Source organism: Saccostrea echinata, unplaced genomic scaffold, assembly GCF_033153115.1.
Source record: "Saccostrea echinata isolate AGI-Se365-2 ecotype Australia unplaced genomic scaffold, CSIRO_AGI_Sech_v1 ptg000025l, whole genome shotgun sequence".
In the NCBI taxonomy this organism is placed as follows: domain Eukaryota; kingdom Metazoa; phylum Mollusca; class Bivalvia; order Ostreida; family Ostreidae; genus Saccostrea; species Saccostrea echinata.
The window spans coordinates 22406436-22423224 of record NW_026889774.1 but is presented as its reverse complement, the minus strand read 5'-3'; the positions used below and the strand labels follow the sequence as shown (position 1 = coordinate 22423224).

The window sequence follows — 16789 nt, the reverse complement described above, 5'->3', positions numbered from 1 at the left end:
AGATCTACTAAATTACATGTATTTTGTTTTGAGTAAGGTGTTAAAGAATTGTACAATAATGCTTTATGTATAATACAAAACGTATTTTCATAGTTTTTTAGTTAGATATGATCGGATCTAGAATCGAGGACAACAAAATGAAATCTTAGAATGTCTAAAAGGCGTGAAGAGTATAAATCAATTGATCATTGAATGGATGTCCCATAGAATTAGTCTGTAATCAATATTGTAAAGGGCTTAATTTCAGAATAAATGTGTAAATTACTTGATTATCTCGGGTTGAACATAATCTTAAATTTTATATTCATTATCGGGAAATTAGTTAATTACCTAGGAAAATTGTCTATTGAAATATTTGTTTACATTGTATTATAATCATATTATAATTATAGATTATAATTAGATTATATAATTATTAGATTATAATCATATCTCTTATTAGGCAGATAATTGTAATTCATTACACGTATTGAAATCTGAACAGTATACCGTTACGACTATCTTGCCTTTGGTAAGACGACTGGTTCCTCAGATGGAGCTACTATAAATACACATGTTTCATTTGTTAAAATTATACTTTTCTACATTTAAATCAATTATTTATTTCAAACATTGACAAATATCAAATGAAATTCCTTATTGTACACCTACAACAGTCTTCATACAATTTTACTTCCAATATAAGTATACCTACGCTTAACCTTTCATGATGCATATTTAGAATAAAACAGATTTTATTTATTTTATCGAATATTCGAATATATTCGAATATTTTCATTGAATATTCGAATATGAATTATTGACAAAATTAACATCCCTAATTTATATATATATATATATATATATATATATATATATATATATATATATATATATATATATATATATATATATATATATATATATATATATATATATATAGTACTGTGCAACAATATATTCGAGAAGTGGTGTAAATCAGATGTGGATAATTAAAAATTCCAAGGAACTTTTGGAAAATTTGAAATCACAAGATTTTACCAAAATCAACAGCTTAAAAACTTACGACTTTTCAACTTTATACACAACCATTCCCCACGATAGATTAAAGTCCAGGCTTTTTGATATCATTGACAGCTGCTTTTTCAATAAAAATGGAACTTGTAAATACACTTACCTTGTCAATGGTCATTTGCAAAATTATTTTGTTAAAAAACATTCTGATTGTACACAGAAGTACTCTGAGGTTGACATTAAAAAGATGCTTGAGTTTCTGATTGACAATATCTATGTGGTTTTTGGAGACCAGGTCTTCCAACAATCTATTGGAATTGCTATGGGTACCAATTGCGCCCCGTTATTAGCAGACCTTTTTTTGTATTCATATGAAGCAGAATTTGTCCAAAATCTCGTACGTGAAAAGAAGAAAACACTTGCTGTGGCGTTCAACTCGACATTTAGATATATCGACGACGTATTGTCAATTAACAATAGCTATTTTCATTCTTATGTTATATCCTGGTGAACTTGAGATAAAAGATACCACAGAGTCTGACACATCTGTTTCATATTTGCAAATTTTACTTGAAAAGACGTTAATGGTAATCTAACAACCAAGCTTTATGATAAACGTGATGACTTTAACTTTTCAATCGTCAACTTCCCTTACTTATGCAGCAATATACCTTCATCACCTGCATACGGGGTATATATCTCTCAGTTAATTCGATACGCAAGAGCATGTTCTACGTATGTACAATTTCTAAAACGAGGTAAATTATTGACAAATAAGTTGATGAAGCAAGAATATCAGCTGTCTCGTTTAAAGCCATCATTTCGTAAGTTCTATGGTCGATACAATGACCTTGTCAGCAAATACAATTTATCATTGAGTCAAATGCTGACTGACGTTTTTCATACTAATTGTTAGGCCATTATTTACACACTGAATTGTCGACGGATTTTTCCGTTATTTCCCGATCATGACAAGGAGCACACGGCGGGTGTGACCGGTCGGCAGGGGATGCTCACTCCTCCATGGCACCTGATCCCACCTCTGATGTTTGGAGGTCCGTGTTTGCTCTGCTCTTATTTTGTATTGTATAATGGACTTTTGAGCTTGAATACTGTTCGTTATCTCCATATATTTCATATATATATATATATATATATATATATATATATATATATATATATATATATATATATATATATATATATATATATATATATGTATATATATATATATATATATATATATATATCGTCGTATACCGTAAATTCGTCCGTACCCTAAAATCGTCCTCAAACTTCACGCAGCCCGCACGTTTCGAACTATGTATCGATGACGTCATTTTTAATTGCTATGACTGGTAAACACAATAATGCACATGTGTTAGTAATTATTTTTTAGAATATGCAGTTTAAACTCGTAGTAAAATTAAAGAAAATAAAATCCTTAAACTATCTGTTTTTTCCTTAGGTCCATTTTTTTTTTGAAAGTGTACACGGCAGTTACGTTCCCAAAAATCACTTCCAGATCAAATTTACCTTCATTTTATTATTTTATACCTGTCAGTGTATTGAATTACGTGCATGTGCTTTTAATTTAAAAATATGAAAACAAAAATTTAATGCTCCCAAATCATAAGGATCTTATACACTTTCCACCTAGATATTGACGTTACCCGTGTTTGGTTGACGTACTATGCGGCCAAGCGGGTATTACAAATTATTTCAGGAAAAAAATCAAAGTCATCACTGCAAATGATAGAGTCTCCAAAAATCAACTATTTTTATATCAGTAACTTTGACTAATAACTGTGAATGCTTCCAACAATAGAATTTCTGTTGTTCCTACAAATTAAAACATTTTATATCATGCTGGTGTTTTTTCTTTTTTCTTTAATTTGTTTTGTTTTGTTTTATAAGTTGTATATAATCGAGATTTTTTTTCTCCAGGAATATGTTATTAAAACGACAAATAAATAAAATCAATATGTATCGTACATAAGAATTTATTATAACCATTGATATAATATTTGAAGTATTAATGGAAATATTGCTATTTGCTCCGATGTGTTCCCTATGAAAACAACTGCAAAAATGACGTCGAGTGATTCGACGGAGCAGTGCAAGTTTGTCAAATTATGTGTAGAATATGGAAAACGTCAACAGATACCCAAAAAATACTTGATGAAACATGTATAGTAAACCAGTGATAAGCCAGACATCTGTCTACAAATAGAACAAGAAAATTTCAGACGGTAGTACATTTTTAAAACACGTTCGTGGGGATGGGAGGGGGGGGGGGTCGGAAGAAGATCTTCGACGAAAAGTTGATCTGGGCTGTTACCGTTTTTTTTTAAGAACGACTGACGTCACAGAATATTTCAGAAGTAGTTGTATTTTGGGGTTTAAAAACAAACAAGATTTAAAATCATTTACTAGTTTTATAGTCTCCAATCTGGTTAAGAAATAATATATAGATGTTTATGATGAGTGGATAAAGTGACACAAACTGTGTATCAAACACAAAGGAGAATACTAATAGAGAAAATGAGATCGCATATTATATCATAATTATACTTAGTAGTGTATCAGCCCTGACACAGGCGTTTCGGACTAGGTGAGACAGCCTCTTGGAACTAGGGCTGTCTCGCCCTCAGGGCTGATATCTAGAGCTGTCTCAGCCCGTTGTCCAGGGGGTGTCTCGCCCTAAAATTTCAATCCATTATTTCTGTTTAATTTGTGTGAATTAAGAGTAAAATTTATATTAAAGTGTTAAAAATAAATATTTTTTTATACTAAAACTAGTCCTGAATCTTTAATATTAATTTATTTATGCTAGAATATTGAGAAAATTGTTTTTAAAAAGATATCCCAAATCACCATTAAAAAATAAATTAAAAAAATTAAAATAAATAAATAAATGAAATGCAATTTGGTATTGGCTATTGTCATAATACGATGCTGGTGAGGGGGATCAAACCAGACGGATAGGGTGCTTAGGGATTTAAGAGATTTCTTTCAAAAGGATGAATAGTTTTTGAATTAAAAACCCTTACTGAACCTCAATCATATATTATTTATCGTTGTGGCACTCTACGGATGCTTTATAAAGAGCTGGGCACTTTCGTAACATTGAGCGATTCTGAGAGTATTGTGAAGAATCCTTTTTTTAACGGATGAAGATTGTAAGTGACCAGTAGGCAAATATTCCAGGAAAGCGCCTTTTGTTCCTTGGATATTGAAAACACCACATCTTTACGTAAATTAATTTGGAAATATTTATTGAAATTAAATTTTCTAAGAAAGAAAAATCGGAGTTGTATGGGATACATTTACAGATCGAGTGTAAACTTCTCTGCATTTCGCTTTTTCTTCTCCTAAATGCTAACATTCTTCAATGGACCACTTTACATGAATTTAATTCTGGGACCTGATTTCTGGGACATTCCTACTTTGGAAGTTTCGTTGCATGAATTGGATTACGAGATGTTAATTTCCATATAGATTACACTGGATTCTACAAAGCTTGAATTGGATTAGGAGATGTTGATTACGAGATGTTGATTTCTATATAAAATGCATAATTTTTGTCTATTTGTTGCCTTATTCATTCTTTCTATAAAAGCTAGGTGATGTCATCCTTTGTTTCACACAGTCCAGTATTATTCTGGAGTACAATATTAGATATGATACTGTACTCCTGAAAATAATATTGGACTATAGCTAGTATACTCTTTGAAATATGAGACTGTAGAAACAAAAGAAAAACGTCACAAAAATGTTTTAATACTAAATAGGCTAGGAAATTCATGTATTTACTGAAAATTTTAGCCATTTTTTTACACGTTTTACTGAACTAAGCAGGATGACTATACATTTGTATTAAAATATTCAATGAGTGTATAAATACTAGTATGCATGCTTTTAAAACAGTACTCTGTTAGAATTTTTCTACAAATCTGACAGTCATTGTAGATTAATTTCCGATTTTGGGCAACATTCAGTGTGCCGTCTTTCTAAAATTCCATTTAAAGAGGAATTTTTATAAACGAAGGTTTTATCATTGATTGATTGTATGTTGTTTTACTTCCCATTCGAGAATTTTTCACTCATATAGAGACGTCACCATATACCGGTGAAGGGCTTCATATTTTGACCTTTACTCGGCACTCAGGGCCATTGAGCAGTAAGGGATCTTTATCGTGCCAACGCTTGTCGTGACAAGGGGCCTCGGTTTTTAAGGTCTCATCCGAAGGACCCGCAACTTTCACTTCAATGTGCTGAGCGCATGGCGAAGGAACAGTTGCTACCCATTTTTTTTATCGACTTAGGTCAGTCGCGGCCGAGATTCGAACACACGACCTCCCGATCACGGAGCGAGCGCTCTACCGACTGAGCTACCGTGAACGGTGGTTTCATCACTGACATACTGACAAATGCTCTATTGCATTATACTTTAAATTTTTTTGGACAATCTCTAGAGACAATTAAGATGCTTAGGGTTTTAAATTTCCTGTTCATAAATGCATAGTAGCACAGTGTGAGTACCTAATAAAACATGTAAAGAAAAGTCGGTAAGCGGTTTTAGTTTTTTTAATTCCAAAATATTTATAAAAATGACTCAATAAACTAATAAAGGAATATTTTAAAAACTTATTAAATTAATTTAAAATTTGATTCTAGCATTCCTCCTTAATATTTCTTTTCAATCAAAGTTTGACAAAATATCAATTTGATATCAAGTAAAAAGCTTCTTATCATCAATTGCAATATTTTAAATGAAAAGTGAATCAATTAAAGACCACTGTTTGTACAACAAGTAATTGAACTCTACTCACTAGGTATACGTTGGGAAGGTAAACATTAAATTTACCGTGGAAGGTAAACATTAAATTTGCCGTGGATCTGTTAATATTTTATGATTTTAACTTAAAATCATCTCATCAGAAACGGAGTCAGTAAATTTTTTATACGTGTAAAAAGTATTGAAAATTCAGTAAATACATGTATTTCCAAACTGAAAACAGTAAATGTGATCACACGTATTACATTTGCAGAATAGGAATTTCAGGTATTCCTAATTACCCATATTAACTGTATTAACTGTAACATATCACACAGACAGACAGATATTTTATATATATATATATATATATATATATATATATATATATATATATATATATATATATATATATATATATATATATATATATATATATATATATGCACAAAAATAGATGGATAAATAAATGAATAAATTGTATAAACTATCACATGCACTCTAACGTCATTAAAACAGACTGACCAGAAAGAAACTTAGTTTGTTATCAAGGAAGTTTTTCCTTGTTTACAATCAAATTTCTGTATCATATCTGATTTTGGATTAAAATTTGTAGAAGAAAGCGTGGTGCTTACACACATCTTTTTAATCAGTTATGCTGAAATTAAAAACAAAAAAAAACCTTTGAAAAAATTCAACATGTAAGCGTATCTTCAAATATTGAGAATATCAATGTTAAAAGTGGGGTGTGTTGTGTGTTTCCCATAAACCTTAATACATAAATGCGATCTCAATCACAGTGTTCTATCACAAAGTAAAATGTCATGAATGAAGTCTGATAAAGTGATTAAAATATTTTTCTAATAAGAGTGATGCACGGAATAACGCGGCTCTAAATCAACTCGATCGGGATCAGCATTCGTTTTTTACAGACGATAATGTATGCATAAAAAAAAGAACAATTACATTTTTCTGTCCACTAAAACTTCGTATTAAGTACAATATCGATCACCTAATAGTTGCATCACAACTTTTGGAGACATTTTGTGGAAAAGTGTGTTGAATTACAAACACTTCTTTTCCTGTTTTTTCTTTATTTTTAAATATGAAGATCAACATGTATATTATCCGCTGAAGTAAAACGAAAGTAGAATGTGAATTCGAATGGAACAGAGTAAATTGTGAAAATGCTTTAGGGAAACATATATGTAACTTTGTTTAAATATGCTGAAGAAGTATGCAATTGAAAGGTAAGATTTTAACATACCTTTTAGAAAACTGCTTTTAATACGATATTTACAGTGAGTAGTGTGTTGACCAACATGTCATTCTAAAACCTGAAACTCGGGTTCAAAGAACACTAAGATACTCATTTATCAATTAACAAATATTCATGTTCATTTATACCACAGACGTCATGAGTTTTATCAATAAAGAAATATGTAAACAATAATCAGTGAGTTTTGCGAGGTTTAGAATGATGTGTGTCTCAGGACAGGTCATCACGACAGTTAGAATGCCTCCCATATACAGACTACTCGCAATGTAGCAGGAAATTGAAGAATCGCCCACGGAGAAATAACTTGTCATAAAAAAAGCTCAAAGCGGTTGACTGGTGGAGTTTCTGTTACATGGTATCTCATCTCACCTTTGATGTTGCCAGAGGTCTGTGCTTTGCTCTGTTTTTTTATAATATTTATCAGATACTATCAGGAAAATTAGAAAAAGATAGGCCATGGAAAACAATTTAAGTGGCAACATCGTTTGGATTAGCCTTGATGAAGTAATAGTTCACTTTATATCGATTACTTGTTTATTGTTTCATTATAAATGAGGGTTTGAAAAGAAATATCATTTTTTGTTATCTGAGAAAAAATATCAATTTTCTCTTATTGAACAAATCATGTTGTCATGAAGTTTGAAAATCGGTATCTTTCGTCAGAGTTAAGAAGCAAAAATGATTACCAACTATTCTTCCGTTTTCAATCAAGTGGACGTGAAAATATAGAACAGGAAAGGCTGAACATGCTTTTGTGCCAGCTGACAAAGGTTTTATCAATATAGTTTTTCTTTTAAAAGCTCATTATTACAGCTATACAACTTGAAGAACTTGGCTTTAATTCCACGTCTGATAATTCAACTTATGCTCACATTTTATTTAACAAACAAAGGGATTGACACGTACTCCGTTTGAAAGACGAAATTCTTCAAAATCACATTTTAGATCTAAAACTTAAAAATTTAAGTGAACTTAATTTACGGCACCTTTACTACCAGGGTATATTCCAAAATTTCATCAAAATCTTTACAAACAAACATATATTGCAGGGTCGAGAAAATGTTATATCAAGACTGTCTACGCCTCTTAAAAATATTAACTGCTGAGAAAAAGAAACATCAGACTAGTGTATTAAAGCTAATTTATGAAGTGGTGTAAACCAAATGTGGATTCTCAAAACCCCCAACAACCTTTTAGAAAACTTGAATACTACTACTGTGTTTCATATCTTTAATGTTTTAATGACGATATAAATTAATGACCATGGACACAAGGGATGACCTCGTCAACTTCCCTTACTTATGTATTAACATTCTACTATCACCTGTTAACTTAATGGTGTTTATGTCTCCCAGCCGATTGTGTTCGCAAAAGCATGCTCTGAACACGTTCAATTTTTAAACAGAGGCAAGCTATTGAGAAATAAGTAAATGTTACGGGGCATTCAACATCTTGCTTAAAGTTAGCATTTCTCAAAACCCGTGTTCGTAAAGATGACCTAGTCTGTGAATACAACATATCATAAATCGAATTTTGTTTTATTTTTGTTTTATTCCAATTGGTAGACAATTGTACACTAAATTCGTCTACGGTTATTTCGTATACGGTTACCTGATTAGTGTAGATCTTCCTGGCGTCAGTGACCAGTCAACAGATGATGCTTACTTCTCTTAGGCACCTGATTTCACCTTTGGTGTTTCCAGGGGTCTGTGCTTTCGCCCTGTTCACAATATGTATTGTTGAAGGGGTTTCTAAAAGAGACCACTTTTCGTTACCTTCACCTTTTTCAGTAAAATCAACACCACTAAATATATGCAAATATATCAAAGATCAAACCTCAATTAATATAGTACAAACAGTTTCAGGGAGTGAAAAATTGCTGGTGTTAATTTCAATGTCATTGAAAATGCATGCAAAATTTAACTTTTCTCTGTGATTTGTTAATATCTCTAAGATTCTTCTTGATCTTGACCTATTATCTCTAATTACGATCAACAAATGAAATGTCAAAATGATATTAATCTCTACAATATATGGCAAACATATTTTTTATTATTGATTGTCTGGATCCTGATAGAAAATCGTAAGCAAAATTGAGTTTTATAGATGAAATGAATTCATCAGTAATAAATTAAAATGAACTATGGAGCCAAGTTTAGAAAGAAATTTTCACCATGTTCAAAAGTTATATTATTTAAAACAAATATTTTGTCAAACATTTTAAATACAGAAGTCTGTATCCTTTTAAAGTTGATCAAACTCTAAACTCTTGGATTTCAGTAAGGAGGGTTTGGGGTTTACAATAGGACCATAAATTGTCTGGTTTTAATCATCATAAAACGTTATTGTTCATAGTATTACTATACGTAATTTTATTAAAGCTTGTAGATTTGGAAGCCTTAATTTAAGACCATTTTCTGATAAGAAGACGGATATGTTCAAACTCGTTGTGTAAAACCCAACTTACATATCTGAATGATTTAGTGATAAGAAAAGTAAACAGTTCTGTTGTAAGTTTTACTTGCAAAAGATATTGCTTACAAAATTTTAAAAAGGTAATATTGAACACTTTTACTTTAAAAAAAATATTTTAATGTGTATGTTTTCTTATCATTTTGCTTAGAAATACGGTTTTTTTTTATTCGTTTTAATTAGAAATCAATCAAAATTGCTAAATCATGATACACATTTTTGCTTTCCATGACAAGATATCTTGATATTAACATTTTACTTGTATTGTTGAAAGATAGACTTTGTACTGAATAATCTCCTAGAAGATTTTATTCATTTAAAGGTAAGAAATCGTACGGTTCTTAGGAACTTCATTTTCTAAAGAGTTAGATATAACCCCCCCCCCCCCCCGACAAAAGAAGTCATGTTGTTTTACTAAGAATCCTCAATCTTTTTGTTTTTCTTGTTTTGTTTTTGCTTTTTTTTACTGCCTGGTTTGCTAATTTACTAACAAAAATAAAAAATACCCATATACTTTTGATCAAGTTCAAGTTCATTTATTCACTCAAAACCATCTAAATATATGGTACATGGGGACAATGTAAAATATTTACAGCATATATACATTCAGTCCAGATGTACAAGTATAATAATAATATACTTATTCATAAATGAAAGTGGAAGACAAAAAAGATAAAAATATGTAAAGCATATAATAATGGTAAAAATGTGCTGGGATCTATTTTGATTTGATATTTGAGTAGTGGGTGTGTTTACATGGGACTGGTTGTTTGATGATATTTGACCTTAATTGTAAGGAATTTCAAAGTTTTTTGGTTGGTATTAACTATAGATAATAAAAACTATAGCACCATTAAAATTAATATATTACCACAAGGTCAAGTTATTTGTTTTAAAGCATATATTCTATACAAGACCAATCTTCTTCACAAAGAATAAAGAAATAATGAAGGTAGATGTATAATCATAAATTTTAATTTCTAAATTTCATTTAAAGTATGTTCTTTTCAATAATTTTTTATTTCATACCCATACTAATGTTTTAAACGTTTCAAATCTTTTGAGCTGACTTCTGCTGTAGCTTTTAAAGATTACTGTTAGCTTGTTGGATGAAAGATAATTTAGATATGAAAACAATTGTAAAAAGCTCTGCAGATTGATGCTACTCGAAGTAATTCTAATCTGTAAAATTTGTTTTTGGTCATAGATTTTGATTTTCTTGCATTTGATTGCAGGATAAAAGTAACCGGTATTTTGTAAACGTGTCTTAATTGATGCTTATAATGCTTAAACATATTCTGTTTTTCAGTTCTTACAGAAATGAAAAAGAAGGTGAAAGACAAGGTATTTTTACATAAATTCTTCTGATTTTACTAGTTCCTTCATTTCGGCAATTTTGCCTATTGTCTTACTCAGTGAACAGTTGAGTGTCAAATAAGTTAACATCGATTGTTGTAAAAGAAATAAAACTTACTTCTAAACTGATTTGACAAACTCTCTTATAATGAAAGGAAAAGAATACATGAACCATTATGTCATAATGTGAAACAACCACAGATAATTAAAAAATACAGGACTTTGTTGACTCTTTTTATTAAAAGCATTGTTAAGTAAGAAATGTATTTATTTCATGTAGATTATCAACGATTCCATATGGGGCCCAATAAAACTTCATTCAATATGTATAAAAATAATCGACACTCCCGAATTCCAGCGGCTGAGATACATCAAGCAACTCGGTGGATGTTCCTTTGTTTATCCTGGAGCATGTCATACACGATTTGAGCACTCGATTGGGTATCTACAGTGTATCTGTCCAATCCGTCTTTTTGTCCAATCCATCTACCTATCGAATTCTTCTTTATGTCCAAATCATCTATCCCACCAATCCATCTTTTCGTATAATCCATCCATCACATTTTTCTATTCATTTAATCCATTTGTTCATCCAATCCATCTATCCATCCATTTCATATTTTCGTCCACCCATCTATCCGTTCATTTCGTCTTTTCATCCAGTCTATCTATCCATCAAATTCGTCTTCTTTTTCTTAATTTTCGAAGTGAAAATTATTAGTTTTACCTTTTATATATTATAATGTATACTAATATTTTGATAATTATTTTTCTATATACCTGTTATAGGACATCATATCTATCTGGAAAACTCGTCCGGATGCTGAGAGAGAATTTGAATACAGAGTACGACATTGACATAACAGACAGAGATATACTTTGTGTGGAGATCGCAGGACTTTGTCATGATTTAGGTACAAGAGGCGATAACAATTGATTTTTTTTTTGTTTATTTAGCAACAAAATTTATTCTCCCGTCCCCTTGAATTAAGTGTATGTTGTTTAGTTATAGACAGGGCAAATGAACAGAACTCTTACTTTCCATTTTTTCTCTGTTCAACTCACAAATATTAAGATTTTCAACTATCATGTCATTTATTATTACGTCTTTCATAAAGACTGTAAGGCCATTATTTTCACACTGAATTGTCTACGGGATTTTTGTTTGCCCGGACATGACAAGGATCACTTGGGGGTGTGACCTCTTGACAGGGGATGCTTGCTCCTACATGGCTTCTGGTCCCACCTCTGTTTTCAGAGTTCCGTTTTGGCTCTGCTCATGATTTGTTTAAATGGATTTTGTGAATGATCATTGTTCCTTATTTTCACATTTCATTATAAAGTAATCGTTGATTGGTTGTGATTTTTTAGGTCATGGAATATTTTCACATGTCTTTGAGAAGGATTTTATACCGAGGATTTCAAAAAGAATAAAAGAATATAATCAAAAGGAAAGAGAACAAAAGCATGATACTAAAGAAGTGGAGGACGATAAACAGAGAAAATGGAAGGTATTCATACTGTAATATATAAATATATTTACGAAAGGTGACGATAGGATAAATTCGTCAAACAATTTGCTTGAATACTTCCGTACCAAGTGCATACCATAAAAAGATTTTGTCGTTCTCCGATTTTCAGAATAGGTGAACCCATTATTTCATGGAAAAAAATTCAAATATTTTGTAAAAACTTTTTTAAAACGCTACTTCAGAGCTATAAATTCTGTCTGAATTGCATAAGACTTAGTACAAATAAGAGATTCTAGGCAAATTTGATTGAAGTGTGTGTCCGCAAATACATAATATGTACTTCAAACAAAACTCTCATAACTTTTTTAAATTTATGACTTAACTACAAAGTAATTTTTGTAGCTTATTTAAATGCAGGAGTTTTGCATTCTCAAGTACGCGTTTTTTCCCAAAGAGTAGTTAAAAATAATCTTTCCAGATATCATCTGCGTTTTATAAGCTCATCTGAGAATAATGATTTTCATAATTTGAAATTTTTTTTTCAGCACGAGCATGCATCTGTACAAATGTTGGACCGTATTTTTGATAATTTTGACGGTGACTATCTGAAGAAATTAAAGGATAATTTTAACCTCGATCTCGGAGAGGGTTCAGAGGAAAGACAATTTATCAAAAGTTTAATCATTGGAGTATGTACTAGAGATTACTAAGAATATGGTTATAATAATGTGAAGTCATTTTCTTTTGTCTTTTTGCACTGTAAACATTGATTGCAAGGTAGAAGCTTTTGATAATATTATGGGATTAGTTCCTTTCTTTCGTCAATTACTTTTGATTAAAAATATAAATGGTTCACAGTTTCAAAACACACTAGAATTATAATCACAATGCCAAATAAATTCACCGAAAATTTACGATTGTTATAATTTATATATTTTGTTATTCTAAAATTAGCGTATGGATTTTGTTTTACCAGAAAGGAGATGGACTATATTCTGGCAGAGAAGATAAGAAGCATTTCCTCTACGAGGTGTAAAAACCTTATTATAATGCTATGACTAAACTTAAATTCAAACATAGAACCTGAACACGAACTAATAATAACATGGTTCTTAACGAATTTAACAATTACTTTTTTTTAATCTTCAGATCGTGGCAAACGACGAAAATAGCATTGACGTAGACAAATGGGATTATTTCTCTAGAGATTGTCACATGCTGGGCCTGAAGCATAACTTCCAGACGATGCGAAGCATTATGCTTGCTCGGGTCATTAAACATGGCGAAGAATTCCACGTTTCATTCCCTAAAACAGTAAAAAATGTCTTTATAACTAAGTTTGATATTTGTTTCATCAATTTTAATTATTAGCAGAATTGACATTGATGTAAATCATATATGGAACCAAATTTGATAATGCATATTATTTGTCATAAACCAGTGATAATGATAATCTACACTTTATTTTAGGAATATATGAACATCTTTGATATGTACCATGCTCGCTATACCCTGCACCGCCGAGCTTATCAACATCCGGTTACAAAAGCAGTAGAGATAATGTATATATGTTTTTTGAATTCACATAAGGATTAAAAAAAAAAATAAATTCGATTATTCAATATTTTAAAAGATTGCATGAAGTAAAGAGATTGCAAAACCCGATAAGTATGTTAAATTCACTTGGTAGACTATTTCTTTCTGTTCAGTGTTTACAAAGGACTTCTGTCAAATATGTTTTTTATTTTATATTTATATTTGGACAGGGTAGCAGATGCCCTTTGCCTTGCAAATGAAAAACTGGTCTATAGGTTTGTTATTCGTATGTTACAATGTACATTCTTTCTCAGATAGTTATATTGTTTCTAATGTTGTATCTATAGAGTTTGATGGAATTGATGTTATTAAATATGACTTTAATAATTAAAGACCTTCAAGTAGATTGCAAGTTACAGAACTCTATTTAAGTTACTTATAGTCTCCCTATTCAAATAAATATATCTTTTTGCATACTTTGTGTAACAAGAAGGATCTTTCTTTTTGTGTTTTGTTACTGTTTTGTTACTGTTAACATTTTTTAAAAATATTGTGTTAGTTTTATTTCATTTAAAGTTTCTCCATTTTTTACAGTGGTAAGAATGGAACAACAGTGAAATTGTCCGAGACAATCAATGATATGGAAGCATATAGTTTAGTGACAGATGACATCATTCATCAAATTCGTCTTGAAAACAATAATGGTGATGATAAAAAAGACATAAATAAGGCTAAAAAGATTATCGACAGAATATTTCGACGAGATCTTTACAAATGTGTGGCAGAAAGAAAAATAAGCATAAAAGTATATATTTTACCCATTTAATTCATATTTAACTCTTGAAATGTTGAAATAACAATTACTGTCAGTCAAATCTTTTATTTAATGATTTCAGGCTATAAAAATGTAAATGCTTAGTACTTTCTAATTATTTTCTTTTTCACATTATCATTTGTTTCTTTAAAATATCAGCAGTTCTTTATGTAATAGAAATAATTACAGTGTAATGACAAGTTATCTTTGATATTTTTTTTTCATCTAAAATCAGGAAAAAAGATCACAAATAAAAAATGAAGATGAAACATTTATCCAAGACCTGTTGAGAAGAGACGAAATTTATCTTAAGGTACGAAAAAATTCTTCTTGATTATATGTGTAATCATAAAATAAAGACTGATTTTTTTTTTCATGAACACAGTATAAATTGAATGCCTTTGATTTTTTTTTATGTGACTGGGATATTTTCTACAGATGGTCTCCTTTGATTTTGGAAGTGAAGCGAGAAACCCTATGAAAAACGTTTACTTTTATAAAGATGATAAGCCAGCGATCATGAGGGATGATGAGGTATCTGTCAGAGACAGTTTCATACCAAAAATGCCTAGGCTATACAAAAATAGCTGTTTTTAGATTATCTCTCTTTCATTTTGAAAGTAAATTTGATTCAAATGTATACCATACTTGTTTGAAAAGATAAATATACAGATACAAATTGACATTTTTATTATGACTAGTTTTGGAAGTTATTTTCATAGAAAAATTATTAAAGTTTTTTTTATTTAAAAAAAAAAATTAACATTAAGAGTACATTTTATGCAATATCAAAGATTCAAAGATTCAACTTAGCAGCTCATCGAGATCTGTTTTCTTTTTAAAACTAATTAAAACGTAGTTTCAGACACATGCCCTAAGTCAATAGTCAAAATTCCAAATTGTGAAGAAGAAAAAAATTCATTATGAATAAAAGCATTGTTTTCTGATGGCAAGAACGTATGGTAGGTTAAGGGTCAATTTTTCAATGGTGCGAAACTAAGGGTTGAAATCTTGTCAGCTAAAATATGTGCAGCAGATTTACAATGAGATTTGTTAAACTGTTTAAACAACAATATTCAGCAGAACAAACAATCAAGATATATTACTGATTCAAAATATTGATATTTGATTAAAGTTTCTAGAGTTATCACTTTATTGCTGAAGAGAAAAGGAAATCAAATCAATTGATATTTTTCCTTCTAGATACCTGCCATATTACCCAATGTCTTTCAGCAGAAATATCTGCGTTTGTATTGGAAATCATCTCTTGCGAACAATACAATGGATGTAGATGGAGCTATTGAGAGGTTTAATGCTCTTAAAGGTGAAATATGCTTTTGAATTATTTTAGATGATTTACAAGTAATTGATAGAAGCAATAAAATGATTTAGAGATTTCAACTTTGATTTGTTTTGAAATTTGCTCTGATTGCTGATTATTTATATGTTCTTTTGTAGAAATTGAGTTCAACGGTGAAATAGTTGCATTTTGAGTTCTGTGAAAGTTTCTGAGAGATAGTATTCTAGCAAAAGATTACTACAAATATTATTAATTTTGTTGGGAAAAAATTAAAAACTATCAAACTTTTTTCGAAAAAAAACCCATGAAAGCTTGATAATACAGTATGGTATGGTAATGCGTCTGTATAAAGTTTCTCACCATATTAGATTCCATTGGATATTTTGCATTGGTTTATATATTATAATTATTTTGTTGTTTTTCATTGTACTCTAATTTGATATATTTTTCTTTAAATTTGTCTTTCATGAATATTTTCTGTGATAGTATGAAAAAAGATTTTAAAGTACTGTTTTTATTTACTTCAGTATTCTATTTATCAACAAATTAATATTTATAATTTTTAATCAACTGAGGCATATTCTAGGTTATTTAATTTTTTCTGTGTCGACATGAAGAACACGCAATTTGTCCTTGGTTTTGTGAATTACTTTTTTTACTCAGGTTGTCTGTGTCCTGAAAATTTTTAGGTAACCACATATTTAGCTCCTAAATATATCAAAGGTTAGAAAGCTCAATATTAATAATGTTATATTCACATTGCCAAAGACATAGTAATATTTTGCAC

General features: G+C 30.2%; 1 protein-coding gene across 1 annotated transcript; it reads left to right on the top strand.

Moving 5' to 3' along the window:
* Positions 1 to 6825: 6825 nt before the first annotated feature.
* On the top strand, positions 6826 to 16473 carry LOC133192187 (deoxynucleoside triphosphate triphosphohydrolase SAMHD1-like). Its single transcript, XM_061328151.1, has 15 exons — positions 6826 to 7023; positions 10834 to 10868; positions 11161 to 11321; positions 11670 to 11794; positions 12252 to 12391; positions 12898 to 13041; positions 13329 to 13382; positions 13502 to 13666; positions 13823 to 13914; positions 14119 to 14163; positions 14483 to 14693; positions 14938 to 15015; positions 15141 to 15236; positions 15906 to 16026; positions 16161 to 16473. The coding sequence occupies exons 1-15, from the start codon at positions 7011 to 7013 to the stop codon at positions 16193 to 16195; spliced, it is 1515 nt and encodes a 504-aa protein (XP_061184135.1). The 5' UTR covers positions 6826 to 7010; the 3' UTR covers positions 16196 to 16473.
* The last annotated feature ends 316 nt before the right edge of the window (positions 16474 to 16789 follow it).

What these genes read in the sequence shown, in the direction of transcription:
- LOC133192187 (XM_061328151.1), top strand. An exon ending in AGGACTTTGTCATGATTTAG is followed by an intron (nt 11,795 to 12,251) that starts GTACAAGAGGCG and finishes GTGATTTTTTAG; the next exon opens with GTCATGGAATATTTTCACAT. An exon ending in ACAAAAGCAGTAGAGATAAT is followed by an intron (nt 13,915 to 14,118) that starts GTATATATGTTT and finishes ATATTTGGACAG; the next exon opens with GGTAGCAGATGCCCTTTGCC.